Genomic DNA, 21,687 nt, shown 5'->3' with positions numbered 1-21,687 from the left:
ATGTAGTAGCAACTCCACCAAACATTCACTTTAAACGGATCCTACACTCCGTTTCATACATCAGGTTCAACGCGCTGGAGGCTTGCGAGACTTCGTGCACTTCGCACCAAGAAATAGTCCAGTGATTTTACCACCCGTAATATTTCTTTTCGTCTAGAGGCTCAGTAATAAATGAATATGCTTTGTGTGTCAGATATAAACAATTATCAATCGGTTCATCTGGACCGCTTGGTGTATCCTTGTTTTCGCTTTTGGTGTTACATTTGCTGCCGTATTCGTTTTAAAGACGATAGTCTTTCTTGGGGACCTTAAACGCAGAAATTTTGGTCTGTCTGTCTATCTGTCTGCCTGTCACCCGATTCAGCCACCCGGCCAAAGTTGAACCACTTGCCCAAGGGCCAGCCATCTTGAACTGGTGTGTAGGTTCATACTTGTGTACATTGTCGATCAAAAAGCAAACATTATGCATATCTGAGGCGTAAGATCACTACGTAAGTATTAGGTGGTGTGTTCCTTAAGGAGAAAATACATAGACACGTAATTCTAAAGACCCTAGTTTCTTAATTAAGCTGCGCTGAAAACGCCGCTGCGTTGAAAATGCAACGCTATGACGGCGACGAACGCCCTCTCCCACGGAAGAAGGAAACCCTCTGCACAAGCTGATGTTTCCCGACGTATGCTAGATGGCTCTCATATCTCACGCAGCGCCCGTCTATCGTCTTTCGGCGGGATTTGCAGCGTAGCACGCAGATACGCGGCCAATTTTTTGTCGATCCTTCAAACACGTGATAAATTGGAATGCGCATTGCAGTTCTAATCAGTGCGTCTCGCGGTCACCTTAAAGTGATGGATGAATTGTTCTAGCATTACTCGGACGAAGGCTGGTCCACCAGCTGAAATGTTCAAAGAATCCGGTATATATATATATATATATATATATATATATATATATATATATATATATATATATATATATATATATATATATATATATAGTTGGCGCGTGTGACGGTGCAAGTTGTAGCGAGCGCGCGCTAAGAAACCACCCTTATATTATCCGCCTACCACAGCAGCGGAGCCGGCGAGTCGCGGCCGAAGCTGATTTCGTTCGCTCAAACCACGCCTGAGAGCAGCGCGTTCGCTGGCGCGCGATGCGCTAGTCACGTAGTTCTTTTTGTATTTCGCTGGCTTTCTTTGCAGCTTGGAAAAAATGATATACGTGAGACTTTCTTTAACCCAAATAATATAATGGGGATTTCTGAAGACTTTCAAACTTTGTAAGTCGCCTTTCTTGTCTAAAGTCAATATTTAGCAATTTAGGTAAATAATCATAATTAACAAATTAATCAATTACAAAACAAAAATTAGTCTGTAGTGCGCAAGGTGACTGACAGCAATTTGCAGCCGATTTCACTCGCCTGCCTCTAATATTGTATTTTTAACCCTTGGCTAAAGATAGCTGAGACACCCGGTATATATAATGTACGAACAATTCTTGAACACTGCGTGGCGCTGGAGCCGACGTTTCGACAAGCCTGCCAACCTTGAGGAAAAACGTTGGCTTAAGCGACACCCCGTGTCCAGGAATCTCTTCCAGCTTCCATCTTGCCCTGAGCTTCTGCCGCATATATACCATATATGAATATCGACAGCCTATCAACATCAATAACAACTACCCCCAAAAAACCTTACCGGTGCCGGCACTTAACGACGGTGCAGAAACTTGGAGGCTTACCAAAGGGTTCAACTTCAATTGAGCACTACGCAGCAAGGCATAGAAAGCAAAAAAAAAAATGACCGATGCAATGCTAAGGAACACAGTAGCGTGGGCACAAATTTGCGCTAAGGACAGCTCAGTGCAAGTCAAGAAGAAATGGGCTTGTAGCGAGGATAACTGCTCGCCATTACGAGTAACAGACTGGATTCCAAGAGTAGGCAACAAGGGGAGGCAAGAGTTAGGTGGGCAGATGAGAAATTTGCGGGGATAAATGGGCAAGCACGGGACAGCGCTCATCGGTGTGGACATCAGAGGGACACCGTGCCATTCTTTCTAGATGACTTGGCGGCCATTAAACGCGTCCACGACCGCAAATGACTGCGCGGGAGTCTGCCTGAAGCCCGACGACGGGCCCCGTTGTCTGAACGCATTTCCGAGAGTAGAACGCTTCGTGCATTGTTCAACAGAACACTGTTGCTGCCGCTTCTCTTTGCCTCTCGGCAACAAACGCAACACGCAGCAGCATATAGCTTCGAACTGCTCAAAAAGAAACGCCGCGCTTCTCTTCGAATACGGGCCGAAAGCAGCAGAGCTTGCTCCGCGTCATCTGCCTCCCATGCCAGTGCTGTCCCTGCCGCCGCTTGCGGCGCTTTTCGGGAGAGGCGTAGCTGGCGCCTTACGACGGCCGCCCGGTGCCTTATACCAAAATAAAAAAACAGCCGCAAGAGCACGAACACATCGTTGAAAATCATGGAGCAAAAAACATCGACGTGTTCAAACTGCGCCATTTGCGGCCACCGCATATTGCAATGCTTTCGATTTGAACATCACTGTGTGAGGCCAGACCAAAGCGAGGAACCAGTATTTTATTTGCCTTCGTCCGGAACTCTCAGAGCAACGTAAGACTCATTATTGCATGTAGCTGGTACTGACTTGATGAATCCATAATGATAGAGCTTTTTCAGTGAACATTCAGAATTTAATTTCAAGAAGATTCGCTCATCGCTCCGGGCTTCGTTTCGTTAATATTTCTATATTCTAGCCTTCAATTTTCAAGCAAATAAATGCACTCGTATTCGATGTCCACCACTACAAAACGCGTCGGTATGAATTTACAGAATACCGGCAGCGCGAGAAACCAGATGGTGCAACAGGCAACAGCCGATTCTGTTAGGATGCTAAGGACAGGCTTCAACACGTCACTCTCCAAAATGTGCATTTTTCATAACGTTCAGACAGGAACGCATATTCACAGCACCCGATAGGAGGCTGATACTAGCGCTCAGATTTAAGCAAGTAACCAACGATTCCATTCCACATTTGTTTGTGTCGCTTTCGGGTCGGTTCTTGTTGCTGCGTTCGGTACATCATGCTGCAATGCTCACTGAGAAAAAATTCGGCAGATCCCACGCACTGTGGGAATCGATGTAATGCGAAGCAGCCAGCAAAGAGCTGCATACATCGCCTTGTTTGTCTTTGAGCCAAATGAAATCATTCATGCCATGGCATCTAGTCCACCATATATCGCATGTTTGCCATGCACGCATGCATGCACAATCTAGTGTACACCACGCCAATGAAACGCATATTCTGGTATATAAATGCATGACCTGTCGTTTATGTTCATCACGCACTCGTGTCATGCCATGCCAATTTTGGTATATATCCAGTTAACGAAACGGCCGGAAGCGCACCATGAGTGGCATGTAAATCATACCGTACATGACATGCATAACATGATTCGCATGTTAAGACCTCTCATTTATGTTCGTCATACAGTCACATCGCGCAATACCAATTTTGGTGTATATCAAAAGGAGCGAAATGGCCGCGAGTGCACCATTAGAGCATGTAAATCATGCCATGCACGACATGAATATTATGGTTTTTCATGTTACCACCTGTCACTAATGTTCATCATACAGTCACATCGCGCAATGCCAGTTTCGCGGAATGCACCATGAGCGTGGCATGTAAGTCATGACATACATGACATGCATGTCATAGTTTTCATGTTACCACCTGTTATTCATGTTCTTCATACAGTCACATCGCGCAATACCAATTTTGGTGCATATCAATCTAGCGAAACGGCCACGAGTGCGCCATAAGCATGGCATGTAAATCATGACGTACATTTCATGCATGTCATGATTATCATGTTACCCCCTTTCATTTACGTTCGTCATACAGTGGCGTCGCGCAATACCAATTTTGGTGTATAGCAAGCTAGCGAAACTGCCGGGAATGCACAATGAGCGCGGCATGTAAATCATGACATACATAAGCTGCATGTCATGATTTCCATGTTGCCACCTCTCATTTACGTTCGTCATGCAGTCGCGTCGCGCAATACCAATTTTGGTGTGTCAAGCAAGCGAAACGGCACAAGTGCGTCATGAGCATGACATGTAAATCGTGTCGTGCATGTCATGCATGTCATGATTTTCATGTTACCACGTCTCATTTACCGTCGTCGTACAGTCGCTTCGCGCAATAGCAATTTTGGTGTACATCGAGCTAGCGAAGCGGCCGCGAATGCATCATCAGCGCGGCAATTAAATCGTGACATACATGACATGCATGTCATTATTTTCATCTTACCAACTGTCACTCATGTTCTTCATACAGTCATATCGCGCAATACCAAATTTGGTGTATATCAATCTACTGAAACTGCCGCTAGCGCATCATGAGCGTGGCATGTAAATCAGGTCGCACATGATTTGCATGTCATGATTTTTATGTTACCACGTCTCATTTACGTTCGTCATACAGTCGTGTCGCGTAACGCCAATTTTGGTGTATATCACGCAGGCGAAAGGGACGCAAATGCACCATGAGCGTGGCATGTAAATCATGACATACATGTCATGGATGTCATGGTTTTCATGCTACCACCTGTTATTCATATTCTTCATAAAGTCACATCGCACAATACCAATTTTGGTGTATATCAATGTAGCGAAACGGCCGCGAGTGCGCCATGAGCGTGGCATGTAAATCATGTCATACATGACATGCATATCATGGTTTTCATGTTACCACGTGTCAGTTATGTTCGTCATACCAGTTGTCGTATGTATCCCTTCATTTAAACGGCCGCGAGCGCCCCGAGACCATGTCATGTAAATTATGCTGCACATGACATGCGGGTCATGATTTGCATGTTAGGACCTGTCATTATGTTCGTCATGAACTCTTGTCACGCCGTACCAATTTTGGTATATATGAAATAACGGAACGGCCGCAAGAGCCCAAAGGCCGTGGAATGTAAATCATGCTGTTCATGACATGCGTGTCATGATTTTCATGATATGACCTGTCATTTATGTTTGTGATAAGGCTATGTTATGACACACCAATTTTGGTATACATCCGATTAACGGAACGGCCAGGGAGCCCAAAGGCCGTGGAATGTAAATCATGCTGTTCATGACATGCGTGTCATGTTTTTCATGATATGACCTATCATTTATGTTCGTAATAAGGCCATGTTATGACACACCAATTTTGGTATACATCCGATTAACGGAACGGCCAGGAGAGCACAAAGTCGTAGGCGGATAGAGATAGATAGATAGATAGATAGATAGATAGATAGATAGATAGATAGATAGATAGATAGATAGATAGATAGATAGATAGATAGATAGATAGATAGATAGATAGATACGCTCAACGTCGCAGAAGTTCGCTAAGAAATGCTTCGCATTTCAAATTGTCGCCACGGGGAAACCAAATTTCTGGAGCTCGGCTTTCCTTGCTTGCAAGGGCAAAGCAATATATTGGTTTACACAGATACATTCTGCCCTGAAAACTAAAGTGTGGTACACACCATAAGTTTATTAATAGATTAGTAAATGAATGTCAAAAGTTTCACTTTTAAATATTCCGCCGATATATGTGATATTGACATGACAAATTTCAAAGTGTTCGTTCGTACTTCGGTCACACTGACTTAACTAAATTTCTCGAAACGTAGTATATTAATTATCTGGCTTCCTTAGAAGGCCATGCAGTTCATTTTTACCTATTAGAATTTACGTCGGCCCCAGTAGACGCCGCCAAACTCTGTCAAGTCCCGGCGACCGGTGCGGGAACTGCAAAGTGGCGTGAGCGCCCGTATTTTTCTTGTAACACGAAAGCATTTTATACCGGGGTCCACCACAATTTTAGTGACCTATTCCCGTCACGGATACGACGTTCATAAAATGGACGTTAACGGACGAGAAAGACAAAACTGTAAGATGTTCCCCCGCCGAGAATCGAACATACGGCTTCTTGGCCGCCGCGATGATAAGCCACCGGCGTTCTAGAGACAAAGCTACTGAGGCGTACGCACGCTACTCCACAAACGCGCCTTATATCCCTCACGTATTCTCTGTCGCACGGAGGGGGGGGGGGGCGCTGCGATCGCCGAGGCGAGCAGACGTGTTTGTATCGGCTCCGCCATTGCTGACCAATTATGCAGTGCCACTTACCTCGAACCAAATTTTTTCCTCGACCAATGTGTCCGTGATGACGAGAGGTATCGACTGATACCAGCTGACCCCTGAGGTACGCTTTTTTTTGTCAAATTTAGGGACTTCCACTGCCGCCGTGCGAAAGACTGCTAGGCCTAGGCGTACTCCGCGGGCGCTCGGCCTGGCACCGTCGCGCCGGTCACCGTCTGCCGTACTGCTCGGTGCCGGCCGCTCGTCAGCTCTGAGATGGAGGCGTCCGCTCGGACAACAGTGATCGTGGACAAGGAAATGTGCGTTCCAGTTCAAGGAGAAGAAATAGCACCAGAGGAATACCACAACGAGGCCGGATGGACGCTGGCGGGGAAGCGTATGTCGAGGCTGCACTGGCGGGCCCCCGCCAGCGGCATGCCCGACGGATCCGGCGGGAGTCAAGCAAGCCCGAAATCGAAATTCAACAGAAACGTGAGAGCCTCGGTGATCAAGGCCGCACGCATGCCAGCCATGCCGCTGGAAGAGAGCAAGATAGTCGACAGACCCAGAGGGGGACTGGACATCGTCAAGACTGGTACCACCACCGTCGCCACGGCCATACTCGCCGCGGCCAAGATCACTAGCGAGGAAAGCGCTGCGGACACCATCTGCCCCAACACGCAGTAGAATATTATGGTCGTCAGTACACCGAAGGAAAACAACGCGGCACGGTACGCTACAATCCAGGAAATTTCTATTCAAGGCTAACTCTCGCGCAAGTCAGCGCATATCGCACGGCACCTCACTACACCGTAAAAGGCGTCATCAAAGGCACCCCCATTGACGCGAACGCCGAAGAGCTCGATAGAAATGTTGTCAATGAGGGGAACCCACTGGCAGTGGGCGCAAAGAGGATCGGCAGCACGACCTCCGCGATCGTGGTGTTCCAGGGACCCAAGGTACCGAACTTAGTCCGATACGCAGTCACCCTGATATCTTGCCACCTCTACAGGAAACAGATCGACGTTTGCCACCAGTGCGGCCGAGTGGGACACCGTTAGGACGTGTGCCCGACACCCACAATCAAGACGTGCCTGGCCTGCGGGCTCGCGAACCCCAAGGAAGACCATAGATGTACCCCAAAATGTAAGCTGTGCGGGGGCGAACACTCGACCGGAGACCGAACGTGCAAGTCAAAATAGAAAATGTCCTACGTTGTGCGCAAGCGACAATGGGTACGGCGACAGGCCGAACTCCAGCTGCTGCCGGAAAGCGATTTCCCGCCACTCGACAAGCCGTCAGCTGTGCAAAAGTCAAGGACTCCATCGAAGAATCACGCGCCAAAATCCAGAGACAGCAGCAAGAGAAGCCTCAGCAAGGAAAGGTCACCATCACATGAGCGAGTAGGCTGGGTCGACGCAGCGAAAGGGAACAATTCAAGGAGCGCCCAGAAAATCATGTAAGCCACGAAGAAAGACGATATGAACAAGGTTCGAGAAGCCAACGAGACCTTAAGGCAAGAAAACGCGGCTCTGCGAACAACCATTAACAACCTCTCGAGAGAGATTGCTGAGTTCCGTAAGCTGCTGCTATGCAACAACGAGTCTCCACAGAGACCCACGCCAAGCTCAAGCGAGACAGAGGAAACAAGCACGAAAAACCAGGAGGCAGCCGTGGAGGAACCGGCACTGAAGAAGCGAGCCATCGAGGCCCCGCGCAAGCAAAAAGAAAACGAACGCAACGACAACCTCGAAACCAAATTCGAAGCGAGATTCACCAAACTCGAAGAGCTAATCACGGCGAACATCGCAGCAGTGACAGCAATGGAACAAACAGTGGATAACTACCAAGCCGAGAACATAAAGATGTTAAGGCAGGTAGCGCAAAGAGACACGGACACAAGCGAAGAATAAGTGCACAGGACAAGCGCCAACTTCAAACTCCTGTGCACTTATTCTTCGCTTGTGTCCATGTCTCTTTGCGCTACCTGCCTTAACATGAGTTCCCACAAACTAGCCCAGTTATCCGTTCTCGTAAACATAAAGATACCGGACGTGATGATACCGGACGTGATATACTAGATAAACAGATTCGCCTGCATCGAAAAGACCCTACAGCCGATCGTGAGCCACCCGACGTTTGCGCCCATCTTCGCGCTACATCTACCCAATCAAGGAACCGCATAGGCGCCAACCCAATTATGGCCGCCAACGCAGCAGCAGCAACAGGCGTAACAGTGTGGCAGTGGAACTGTCGCGGCTTTGGAAGGAAGAAGGCAGTCATCGAGCAGCACATTGCACGCGCCGCGCGCAAGCCGGACGTGATACTACTACAAGAGACACTCACCGACGCACCCTCACTCCCCGGCTACAGAGTGCACAAGGGCCCACCCGACGGCAGAGGCCTGTGCACCCTGGTCAGGAAGGGACTCACGTTCGTCGCGAACACGAGCTCCACAACACTATCAAGATCGAGCACACACTCACCGAAATCATCCCGGGCAAGAAGAGAAAAGGAAGCATATTTCTGCTGAGCGTCTACAGCAACCCATCGAAGAGAAAAGAGAGATTCAAGACACTAATCCACAGAGACAGCATCGCGGCGGGCCGCAACACGCTGATCGCGTGCGGTGACTTCAACGCGATGAACCCAGCCTGGGGCTACAACAAGTACACAGCAAAGGGCCGCGACCTGTACCAAGACGCCACGGAACTCGAGTTCACCCTCATCACGGACCCGACGCATCCGACGAGAATCGGTAACTCCGTGTCCCGCGACACCACTCCGGACCTCACGTTCGTCAAGAACGACGTCCAGGGCGCGATCACCTGGAGAAACACGGGGGCCGACCTCGGCAGCGACCACACCATCGTGGAAATCGACATACCGGAACACAACGACACCAGCAACAGAACACACAGATGGATAGACTGGGATGCCTTCCGACACACCAGAAACCAGAGGGAAGACGGTGACGACGAGATCGAAGACATCAACTGGTGGACGGCCGAAATCACCAAGAACGTACGCGACGCGACCAAAGAAATTAAAACGGACGCCGAGATAGACAAAGTAGACAGCCGGCTAGCGCATCTCATCGAGGCCAAACAGTCGATACTCAATCGATGGAAGAAACAACGGCTCAACCGCAGACTCAGAAAGCAGGTGGCGGAGCTCAACCGAGCGATCGAAGAGCACTGCCGCGCGCATAGTGGAACGAAATCTGCAACGCAGCAGACGGGCAGATGCACAGCGGGAAGACGTGGAACATGCTGCGGCATCTGCTCGACGAAATCAAGACCAAGTCACACCAAAGGGACAGACTCGCCAAGCTCATACATCGGGCGGTCTCGGTACACGGCGCCGATGAATTCAACAGGCGCATCAACGACAAATACGTGCGAACTACACCCACCGAACAACACGCGCCGTACGGCGGCCAACCCAACGCGAACCTCGATCGTGATATCGACGTCGAGGAAGTCCGCGCGGCCCTGCACGACCTCAACAGCCGGTCGGCGGCCGGCCCGGACCTCGTCACGAACAAGGCGCTGAACAACCTCGACGACGGCTCCATTGAGAACCTAGCAAAGTACTTCAACAAGTGCTGGAAAGCGGGCGAGCTGCCGAAGCAGTGGAAGACAGCTAAGGCCATTCTGACTCCCAAGCCGGGGAAGCCACCGCACACGGACAACCTCCGGCCCATCTCGCTCACGTCCTGCGTGGGAAAAGTGCTGGAGCACGTCCTGCTCAACAGGTGGCAAGATTACCTGGAACGAGAAGGGCTGTACCCGGACACGGTAATCGGCTTCAGACAGCACCTGAGCACGCAGGACGCGATGCTGCAGCTCAAATACCAAATCATAGACGGCGATGGCAGCGCCCGCGACAACAAGGCAATACTGAGGCTCGACCTGCAGAGCGCCTTCGACAAGGTGAAACACTCGGCGATCCTGTCCCAAGTCTCAAATCTCAACATGGGTGAAAGATCCTACAACTACATTAAGGACTTCCTCACGGACAGGACCACCGAGCTGCGAGCAGGCGACCTACAGACGCAAGAGAAGAAGCTCGGGAGCACTGGCACACCGCAGGGGTCGGTCATCTCGCCGATGCTATTCAACCTGGTAATGATCGGAGTGGAAGAGAAGCTCGCGGATGTCGAACACGTCAGGCACACCATCTACGCGGACGACATCATGCTGTGGGTGACCGGTGGCAGCGACGCCCACATTGAGTGCGCGCTGCAAACCGCCGTTGACGCGATAGAAGACCGGTTGGAGGGCACCGGACTGATATGTTCGCCGAGCAAATCGGAGCTCCTAATATTCCCACGTACCAACAACGTCAGAGGCAAGACCAAACAACGTGAATACGAAAAGATCCGAATCATAACCAAATCCGGCAACGTTATCCCTGAGGTCGGTAAAATCAGGATCCTAGGCATGGTCATCGAGAAGCACGGAAGAAACGGTGACATCATCGTCCATCTTACGGCGAAGGCGGCCAACGCGACGCGACTCCTCAAACGAGTCACGTCCTGGAAAGCAGGCATGAGAGAGGAGAGCTTACTCAGGCTCGTACAATCCTTTATCATCAGCCACGTCACTTACGTTGCAGCCTACCACAGATGGCTGCAACACGAACGCAACAAAATCAATGCCATCATCAGAAGAGCGTACAAAACGGCGTTGGGCCTGTTTGAGTCCACGAGCACGACCCGCCTCTTAAAACTCGGGATACACAACACGCTCGAAGAAATAGCCGAAGCACAACGGACCGCTCAACTGGAGCGGCTGTCCACGACCAAAGCCGGGAGGAAAATACTGGATTACCTGGGAATAGGACACTCGAACGAAGCGGAGACGAAGCTCCCCGTTCCCAAAGAGGTCCGACGCCAGACCAGAACCGACCCCATACCCAAGAACATGAATCCCGACTACAACAAGGGAAGAAGAGCGGCGAGGGCCAAGGATCTCATCGCCCTGCACGCCAACGACGAGCACGCGCAGTATGTGGACGCGGCCGTATACCAACAGAACGCTTTCGCAGCGGTCGTCATGAAGGCGTCGACCGGCGCAACAAAGACGGCAGCGAGCGTGAAAAGCATTGCAGCGGAACAAGCGGAGGAGGTGGCCATCGCCCTGGCCATCACCGACCCAGACTGCCACACTGTGCTAAGCGACTCGAGACAGGCGGTACAAAACTTCGCCAAAGGCCAACTATGTAGAGAGGCCGAACGAGTATTGCGTGCGGCCAAACTGCAAGACAGAAAAGTGAGAATTAAGTGGTTCCCGGCGCACGCGGGTGACGCGTCGGAACGCAATGCCAACTACAACGAGACGGCACACGCAGCGGCGCGAGCGCTCACTAACCGCGCCCCGGCGACAGACCGTCCGACGTGGATCAGAGCCAAGGACCGCATGACGGACTATAACGACATCACAAAAGCCTACCGCATGGCTCGCAGGACTTCCCGCTCCCGCACCCGCGGTTGAGTCGAGCGGAGGCGGTACTATTAAGACAGCACCAGACCGGATCGCTACCGAGTCCGGGACTGATGCACCGCATGTACCCCGAGACATACCGGACCGACAAGTGCAAGGTCTGCCGGAGGGAGACAGCGGATCACACGCACATCTTGTGGGACTGCATCAAACACCCAGATGAAGCGAGATCAGGAACGATCCCGTCGCGGCTCGAGGAAGCCGCGAAGAGCTACGACCAGGATCAACAGCTCTGGGCCGTCCAGCAGGTCCTCGGGTCGCTCGAAAGGCAGGGACTCAGCGAGCCGGCAACGGCGAGCGGAGACCCGCGCCGAGTAACGGCAACCCCGAAGACGACGTAGGCCCTCGTCGGGGCGCGCGAGCGCCCAACTGCAGGCACGAATAAAGTTTGTTCGAATATAATCCAATCTCTCTCACGGTGAGATGCCATTCATTGCATCTCATCGTCCCGGGCTAATGTCCTGTTGGCTGGGCTAGGCGGTGCGGGGTGGTGCCGCTGTCTGTGAGCGGGGAAGTGAAGTAATGCAGCGTGGCACTTACTAGCGCCGATAGAGAGCGATTCGGCGACGACGCAGTTAAAAGCACGGCATTGGAAATTCAGCGCTGTCGTGCACTCTCGAAGGCCATGGTTAAAGCGTCTCAATTAAAGCGAAAAATACTGGTGGTTATGCAGTTACGTTCTTTGCCTTTCGCTTCGTGTTAGCGTGTGATCGTTCGTTGTCGAGGTACTGCAGCTTCCACATGTACCAACGGTGTTTCGCCGCCGACTGCTTCGAGTATGATAGCACCGACTAATACAACTACTGCAGCGAGTGCTGCAGAAAGGCAGCGATGTCGATGGACGAATCGAATGTCGTACCTTGGTGAAGCGAGATAGAGGCCAGCGGGACGTGGAACGCCTGCGCGCATTCGCGGCTCAACTAGGAACCTCTGCCTCCCGTGTTGCTGAAGCACAGTGTGGTAGTGTATGCATGAGCACAGGCGTACGTTACCCTATTAGTCGGTAGCGCACAGAGCGCCGTTTCTCTCTTTAATTGAAGACGCTTTGAAAAAAGTCAAAGTATCGCCGCATGGGCGAAGCAATAAATGCGACAGCAAGAAATTGGAATGTCACACGAAGAACGACAAGCGGCTCGATACTTGCAGCGCGCCGCTGAAGCACAAAAAAGAACGCCCGAAGTGAACGCACAGGTAGACAGGACAAGCGGGAACTAACAACTGTCACAGTTACGTCTTTGTACTTGAGCAACGCGCTGCAAGTGTCGACAATTTTTGTTTGTTGGTTGGTTGCTTCCCTCAAAATTATGGCACATACCCACTCTGGGGAATTAGCCAAGACTGCGTGTCGACAATGGGAAATCAGACGCTCTTAGATATTTCTTTTTCTTTTAAACTGCGGCGCGTGCAGTGACCCCTCTGCGTCTCCAACCACAATGGGGCGTCTGACTCAAGGTGTGCCAGGTGTTCTTGTCTTTTCGTTCCACCTTACGACTGGGTATAGAAAGGGGCCACTTTCTCGTGCGCGTCTCAAGGGCAGTTTTCAAACTGAAAGAATATGTAGGAGCGTAGCATGATAGAAAACACAATCAAGCTCATCCGAGGCCTGCGTGCCCCCAGCGGTAAATGGTGAACATAAATAGCTCGCCGTTATTTCGCCGGCGCATACATGCATACGTGGCGTGTAGTTGAGTTGTCTAACGCAGCGCGCTGGGGAGCGAAGGATCGCTGGTTCGAACCCTCGGTAGGATAGTTCAGAATTATTTTCTTCTGCTTAATTTTTCTTTGTGCCTTTATATATATATATATATATATATATATATATATATATATATATATATATATATATATATATATATTGAAGGGTTCGCGCCGTCGTGCTGCCAAGGAAGTGATGCTGGCCGGGCGAACTCAAAAATAAACGTTTAATAACACTAACAGAACAATTCGAATGTTACAGGATACAATAACGTGGGCACACGCACTCGCCCCTAACCTTGGCCCCGGCGGGGCACAGCCCTCCCGCGCGTACAGCGTTCCGTCACCGACTGTCCGGGCCGCGCCACGGCTGCCGCTTTTAAAGCCCGAGAGTGGGCCACGCGCATCACTGGTGCGCATCACTGGTGCGCAGCACGTGTCAAGCCGTGGCTTTGGGCGAGATTCCCACACATTCCCCCCCTGTGACGAAAGGGTTTTGTGGTAGTTGTGCAAAGGTCGTGCTCTTCGCGCCCTCTGTTGGCCCGCTGCCACCGGAGTCCGGTCGTTGGATGTGGTCAGCCGGCGGTCGCTTTGCCGAGTCTCCCGGTTCGCCTTGCACACATGCACGGAGGAACGCCGTGATCGCCCTGACGCCGAGGTGACACAAGAGCGCCTCACCTGGTCTTCCTTGCGGCCGTCCTGAAAGGTTCCCGGTGCCTGATCTGTCGGCGTTCTTTACGCTGCCGAGCCAACCGTGCTTCGATCTCACGCTCTCGGGCAGCCGTGTCAACGGGTCGCGCTCCGCCGAAAATGGACGATGAGCCTTTAGGTGCAAGCTCGGGAGCCTTGGACATGGCAGCAGCCTCCGTGTTGGCTTCCAAGGGCACCGAGCGAAGGTTGAGCTGCAGCCTCTTGCGTTCCCGCGGCGCAGAATCTTGATCCCTGTCGTCCCGGTCGCTTGGCTTTCCGCTAACGCATTCCGGCGTGGCCCCGGAAACAAACACCACCGAAGGGGATGGGGGCTGATGTGTTTCTTCGTCGGGACCCAGCGTCAGCCCGCATTCCGCGGTGGGGACGGCCAAAAGGCCCGAGGCGCTCTCGTTCTCTGCGGGCTCCACGACCAAGGCCTCCCCGGTCTGACCACCGCCGTCTTCATCTTTGCGTTCGCCGAAAACCTCGGCCTCTCCTTGAACCTGTGCCGGCGAGATAGTCTGTCGAGCCACAAGCGCCGCCCATCGTCCCTCGGCCACTGTCGGGACCCGAACTCCTTTTGCCTCGAAGTAGGCCGCGGTCATCTTGTCCAGCCGTTGGAACGCCTCGCGAAACTGTTGCATCGCGGCCTCCATCTTGCTGGCAGCGGGCGGCTCAAGCCCCACGTTGGGCGCCAGATGAAGGGTTTGCGCCGTCGTGCTGCCAAGGAAGTGATGCTGGCCGGGCGAACTCAAAAATAAACGTTTAATAACACTAACAGAACAATTCGAAAGTTACAGGATACAATAACGTGGGCACACGCACTCGCCCCTAACCTTGGCCCCGGCGGGGCACAGCCCTCCCGCGCGTACAGCGTTCCGTCACCGACTGTCCGGGCCGCGCCACGGCTGCCGCTTTTAAAGCCCGAGAGTGGGCCACGCGCATCACGTGTCAAGCCAGCCTGGCTTTGGGCGAGATTCCCACAATATATATATATATATATATATATATATATATATATATATATATATATATATATATATACACATATATACATATCCGGGGAATGACGGCGACGGCAAGAACCCGCCGAGAGTGTCTATAAAATTGCCATCGCAATAAAATTGAATATCGAGTACCAGTGTCTATTATGTGCTTGTTGATGTCATCTTTGCGCGGAATTCACGATACGCTGTGTCCAGGTATATGTTAAAAACTTCAGCTATCACAACGGTTAAATCATGATCATGGGCGTTAGTCGTCGCGATGGAGATATGCTACTAGGCGTCAACATGGGCGCATCCACGTCAAACGGTGCTATAGCTGCCAAATACCAATAGACATTGTACAAGCTCTCATATATCACTACACAATAAGCACTACTTCTTTGAAGACGCGTTCCACTTATCCCGACTGCATTTTTGGTGGAGGCGAAACTGCTTGAGACCCGTGTATTTAGATTTAGGTTAACGTTGAAGAACCCGAGGTGGTCGAAATTTCCGGAGATCCGCACTACAGCGTCCCTCATAACGATATCGTGATTTTGGGACGTAAAGCCCTAATAAGTAATATTGTACCAAGCATCTTCCCGCAGTAATCGTAATGTTTTTTCGCATCGTGAAAGAGTAGTTTACTATACGCGAAAAATCATCTTTCTGTTTAGTGTCTGTTGAAGAGAGGACGTGAGACCACTGCTTTGCAGAGATTAAACTTTATGGCATGTCTTGGTGACAGGCGCTTTTTCAGGACGACCACCGCATCTACAAATGCACCACATGAGAACACGTTGGTCGGCGCCAGAAACAAAAAAAACACATTTTTTGCCCTTTAATTCTCTACTTCCATTCAATCGATCTTACTATAGAAAAAAAAGACCATATATTCAGAGCCCAACTCTCCGCCGCTTACGGCAAAATGACCTTATTTGGCCCGGTATTGAATTTTCTCCTTTGTCTCTACATTTCCGCCACCACTCCTCTACCCGACTCTTATTTCTATTGCGGATGTGTTTAGCTTTCCATTGCTGTCTCTAATACCAAAGGCTTTACGTAGGCTCGTGCCCAAACCCACACCTGGGTGGATATCTCCACATTCAATCAGGACATGCTCCATCGTTTCCTTAGCTTCCCCACAACATGTGCCTTTTCCTTCTACTTTAGTGAATCTCGTTTTAATCACTACGCGTTCTAAGACAAACCGACTCCGCTTTAAAGAGGAAAGCGCTTCTCCTTGAATTATCATAAAAATTCATCCCTCTTTATTTCGCCCTTTTGGTAGTTACTCAGAACCGGTTATTTTTTACATGCATGGATAGGTGGATGCTATGAGCGTCCTCTTTATAACGAGGCGGTGAAATGTGTGCCACCAGGCACGGCAAAAAAAACACATTCTTTTTTGTTAGCCTAATGCCTCGTCTACTTCGAATAAATCGATCTTACTACAGAGAAAATTGGCCGCGTATCTTCGTGCGTCGCTGCAGATGCCGTCGAAGGGCGATACAAGAGCGCTGCGTGAGATATGGGCGCCATCTGTCATAAGTCGGGAAACATGAGTTTGTACAGAGGGTTTCGTTCCTCCGTGGCAGAGGGCGTTCGTCGGCGCTGCATAGCGTCGCATTTTCAGCACAGCCGAATTTTCAGCGCAGCTTAAGAAACTAGGGTCTTTAGAATTACGTATCTATGTATTTTCTACTAAAGGAACACACCACCTAATACTTACCTAGTGATGTTGCGCCTCAGATATGCGTAATGTTTGCTTTTTGGTCGACAATGTACACAAGTATGAACCTACCCACCAGTTCAAGGTGGCTGGCCCTTGGACAAGTGGTTCACCTTTGGCCGAGTGGCTGAATCGTGTGACAGATAGACAGACAGACCAAAATTTCCGCGTTTAAGTGCCCCAAGAAAGACTATCGTCTTAAAACCCTTAAATTCACGGCCCAGATCTCTGCCCTTTACGGCTGAATCTCCTTATTTTTCCCAATCTTTATATTTGTCCTTTTTCTCTAGTTTTCTGCCACCAATACTCTAACCGTCTCTTATTTCCATCGCAGACGTGTTCAGCTTTCCATTGTTGTCCCTAAAACCCAAGGCTTCATGATGGCTTCCCAAACGTACACTTGGGTGGATATCGCCACTGGTATGGACGCACAAGACGCACCAGTCATGGACGCACCCGATTACACGCACTGTCCCAGTTCCCGTACACTCAGTGCTGTTTCTACGTCCGATTCGTCACCTACTGATGTGTTTGGTTCCTCCGTTGCTGACAACCTCACATCGGTCGAGCGTTCTCAGCTTCTGTGCCTGTTGGAAAATTTTCGTTCTACTTTCGATGTCGGGCAAACTTCTCTCGGCCGCACTTCCGCTGTTACGCATCGCATCGACACTGGCACCCAACCACCACTGCGACAACGTCCATATCGCGTGTCTCCCACACAACGTCAGGTAATTAATGAGCAAGTCGACGGTATGCTTCGACGCGACGTTATTCAACCCTCGTACAGCCCATGGGCGTCTCCTGTTGTTCTCGTTGCGAAGAAAGACGGTTCTGTGCGCTTCTGTGTGGACTACCGACGGCTCAAAAAGATCACCCGCAAGGATGTTTATCCGCTGCCGTGAATCGACGACGCGATTGACAGCCTGCAAGGAGCAGAATTCTCTTCATCTCTCGATTTGCGCTCGGGATAGTGACAAGTACCCATGGCTGATGACGCTCGACCGACGACAGCCTTTGTCACGCCCGACGGCTTGTACGAGTTCAACGTCATGCAGTTTCGTCTGTGTAATGCGCCCGCCACCATCGAGCGCATGATGGACTCCGTTCTACGGAACATGAAATGGCACACACGCTTGTGTTACTTGGACGACGACGTCGTTTTCGCTCCGGACTTCACGCATCTCCAACGTCTGCGGCATGTTTTGACGCGTTTGAGCAACGCCGGCCTCCGACTCAATCTAAACAAGTGCCGATTTCCAGCACGGCAGGTGACAATCCTAGGCTACGTCGTGTCCAAGGACGGAATCCTTCCCGATCTGACCAAGCGTCGGGCCGTGGCCGAATTTCCCAGACCTACGTCCGTCAAAGAACTGCGCAGTTTCGTAGGACTGTGTTCGTAATTTTGGCACTTCATACGAAACTTTGCCACCATCATATCGCCGCTGACGAAGCTTCATGGAAGTAACGGGCCCCTAAATTCGTGGTCGTCCGAGTGCGACAACGCGTTCGCAAAGCTCCGTCGTTTGTTGACGTCTCCTCCCATACTACGCCACTACAACCCTACGGCCCCAACGGAGGTGCAAACGAACGCCAGCGGTGTAGACCTCGGCGCTGTCTTTGCGCAGCGCAAACCAGGGTTCCCTGAATATGTCGTGGCATATGCAAGTCACGAGTGAAAAACAGCGCTAAAAAGACGGGACAAAAAAGGACACGGAACCACGGCGCTATGGTCCCGTGTCCTTTCTTGTCCCGTCTTTTTAGCGCTGTTTTTCACTCGTAATCATGAACCAGCCAGCCCAAATGCCTACCCTACTATATGCAAGTCATACGCTTACTGGAGCTGATACGAATGACACCGTCACGGAAAAAGAGTGCCTGGCGATCCTCTGCGCCCTTACAAAGTTCCGACCCTATTTGTATGGCCGCCCATTTGACGTCGTCACCGACCATCAAGCACTATGCTGGTTGTCGTCATTGAAGGATCCCTCAGGCCTTCTCGCTCGCTGGGCACTTCGCCTCCAAAACTACGACATCCGCGTGCTGCACCACAACGGACGCAAGCATGCTGACACCGACGCCCTCTCGCGGTCCCCCTTGCCTGACGACAACGCCCCCTGCTCAGTATCTTACATTGCCGTTTCTTCCATGGACGTTCACACCATCGCTACCGAACAGCGTAAGGATAAATGGATCGCCTCTCTGGTAGACTTGCTGACTGATCCGTCCGCAACACCATCTACACGCGCGTTGCGTCGTCAAGCCCACCATTTCGCCATTCGTGACGACCTACTGCGCCGACGCAGTTATAACGCCGATGGTCGCCAGTGGCTACTAGTGATACCCAGCAGTCTGTATTCTGAAATATGCCAGTCCTTCCATTCTGATTCACAATGCGCGCACTCTGGGGTATCCAAAACTTACCACCGCATTCGACAACGATACTTCTGGCGAGGGATGTACCGCTACGTGCCGAAGTTCATTAGCTCCTGCCTCGATTGTAAACGCCTAAAACCTTCAACGCACGTGTCGCCAGCAGGTCTACAACCATTACCTTGCCCTAACCTTCCGTTTGGGCGCATGGTCATCGATTTGCACGGACCACTTCCTCTGACGTCGGCTGGTAACCGCTAGACCCCTGTTGACCATTTCGCGCGAATCGCCGAAACCACCGCCCTCCCAGCGGCTACAGCTTGCGATGCTGCCTCATTCCTGCTACACCGATTCATACTGCGTCATGGTCCACCCCAGGAGCTTCTCAGCGATCGAGGCCGTGTCTTCTTGTCGGACGTCGTCGAAGCCATCATCAAACAGTTCATGCTGTTAACCGCAAAACTACTGCTTACCACCCGCAGATGAATGGCCTCACCGAGTGCTTTAAAAACGCACGCTCGGCGACATGCTCTCAATGTACGTCGCCGCTGATCACACAAATTAGGACGTCATTCTGTCCTTCGTCATCTACGCCTACAATACCGCCCCTCAGAGCACTACTGGCTTTTCACCATTCTTCTTATTGTACGGAAGGCATCCGTCGCACACCATCGACACGATACTTCCGTACAAGCCGGGTCCATCTGAGTGTGCGCCTATTTCTGCCACAGCCAGGCTTTCTGAAGAGCGTCGTGAGCTTGCCAAGAGCTTTACAACGCATGAACAAGGGCATTTGCGGTGACACCACCACTTCTGAGCCCACGTTCCTCCCTGGAGCGCTCGTATGGCTCTCGGTCCCTACTACTGCAACTGGCCTCTCTACAAAACTACTGCTGAAATACGAAGGCCCCTAGCGTGTCGTCGAACACACATACCTGGTCAACTGCCTGATCAAGCCCATTAAGCCATCTTCGGACATGTGCCGTCGAGGGCGCAACATTGTCAACGTCGCCGGATGGCTCCCTTTTCGTAACCGGGGTAATTGTAGCGAAGCCTTCGTACTGTGTAATGGGTTGCGCTCTCCAGCTGCTTCTAGTGGGTCGTCCTCTTCGGCTCCTTCCGGAAAGAACGCCGCTCGCGTTCAGAGTCCGTGCTTTTGCCTTGACTGTCGCCACTACGTACTGCCGCTGAGTGCCGTCAAGTAAACACCTTAACACCACATTCAATCAGGACATGCTCCGTCGTTTCCTTAGCTTCCCCACAGCATGTGCATTGTTCTTCTTCTTTACTGAATCTCCCTTTATAATTGCGCGTTCTAAGGCAACCCGACCTCGCTTCAAACAGTAAAGCACTTCAACTCGAATTATCATCAAATGCCTCCCTCCTTCTTTCCTTCTTGCCGTTTTTCGGTAGTTACTTAGCGCCGGTTTTTTCTTTCATCTCTGCCATCCAGTGAATCCTCTCCACCTCCCTAACTTTTCGGTTAACGCGCTTTGTTGCATATCGCTTACACTGCCAGCCGTATATTTACTGGTAAGCCTCCTAGTTCTGTTTCTCCACTGAGTGTCAACGCTCTTCCTATACAAATACCGGAACACCTTCTCTGCCCATATACCCTCTTTCATATTCCTTAACCTCTATTCTAACCTTATTTTGCTCTGAGATGCCCTCACCTCAAAACTTGTCCATGCCATATCATTCATTCATTTGTTCATTCATTTATTTGTTTGACAATACATGATTGTCGTGGTGCAGGAGACTAAAGGCGACATTATGAGTCGCCTGACTAGGCCTCAAGCACCACCCTGTACATTCGTCACACAACGCAACTGCATTAAAAAAAAAGAAGTGTATGAGTACAACGTTTTGATTAACAGGGGAAGAAAAAGTTATAGAAACATAGTGTAACAAGACAAGCAAAATGGATAACAGAATCACTTGTATCACTACAAAGAACATGCAAATAAAAGAGAGCAGTAGTTATACAAATATGAATATAAATACCGGCGTTCTAATGGGAACATATATGCAGACATTGATACATGAAAAAAACAGGCATATAATACTATTATACAATATAAATTAGCCACGTAAATTGAAGGGTTCAAGTTATGTGAAATATAAAGCAACTAATTATGTCCAAGCAAGTACATCTTCGATTTCTTTCTGAAAGTGGACACGTAAGAGGAATCTGTTACTAAGGTTAGTACTTGCGGATGGATGTTTAACAGATGAGGCATTTGCCATTTTAACAGTTGGTGACCATACGCAGTCCTCGCCTTTGGTTTAAAAAAAGCAGAATGCCTGAAGTATTTTCGGATGCTGTTTGTATAGGTTGCAAAAAAACGCTGACTGTCATTTTTGTACTCCATAAATATAAGCTCAGCGAGACGCTGGCTGTATATCTCACGAACGCCAAGAATGTGATCTGATGAAAAACAGGAGGATGCATGTTCATAGTATGACAGGTTGTGAATGAAACGAACAGCTCTTTTTTGCATAAGATACAGGCTATTAAGATTAGACTGCGACGTACCTCCCCAAATCAGAACAC

The 21,687-nt window shown here is 50.5% G+C and overlaps 1 protein-coding gene and 1 pseudogene across 1 annotated transcript in view; one reads left to right on the top strand and one right to left on the bottom strand.

Annotated features, from left to right (window-relative positions):
- The first annotated feature begins 6,429 nt into the window (after positions 1-6,429).
- On the top strand, positions 6,430-8,339 carry LOC125757623 (uncharacterized; annotated as a pseudogene).
- Positions 8,340-12,090: 3,751 nt separating this feature from the next.
- The window catches only part of LOC125757620 (uncharacterized), a 28,166-nt gene continuing 18,569 nt past the window's right edge, over positions 12,091-21,687 (bottom strand). Inside the window, exons 2-3 of the mRNA XM_049413238.1 lie at positions 14,034-14,782; positions 12,091-12,160 (exon numbers count right to left, since the gene is read on the bottom strand). Of these exons, the coding sequence (XP_049269195.1) occupies positions 12,091-12,160; positions 14,034-14,782 (819 nt within the window). The remainder of the gene's footprint in view (positions 12,161-14,033; positions 14,783-21,687) is intronic.

Source organism: Rhipicephalus sanguineus, chromosome 1, assembly GCF_013339695.2.
Source record: "Rhipicephalus sanguineus isolate Rsan-2018 chromosome 1, BIME_Rsan_1.4, whole genome shotgun sequence".
In the NCBI taxonomy this organism is placed as follows: Eukaryota; Metazoa; Arthropoda; class Arachnida; order Ixodida; family Ixodidae; genus Rhipicephalus; species Rhipicephalus sanguineus.
Note: the sequence above shows the minus strand (reverse complement) of the source record. Positions and strands in the feature narration are given on the sequence as shown.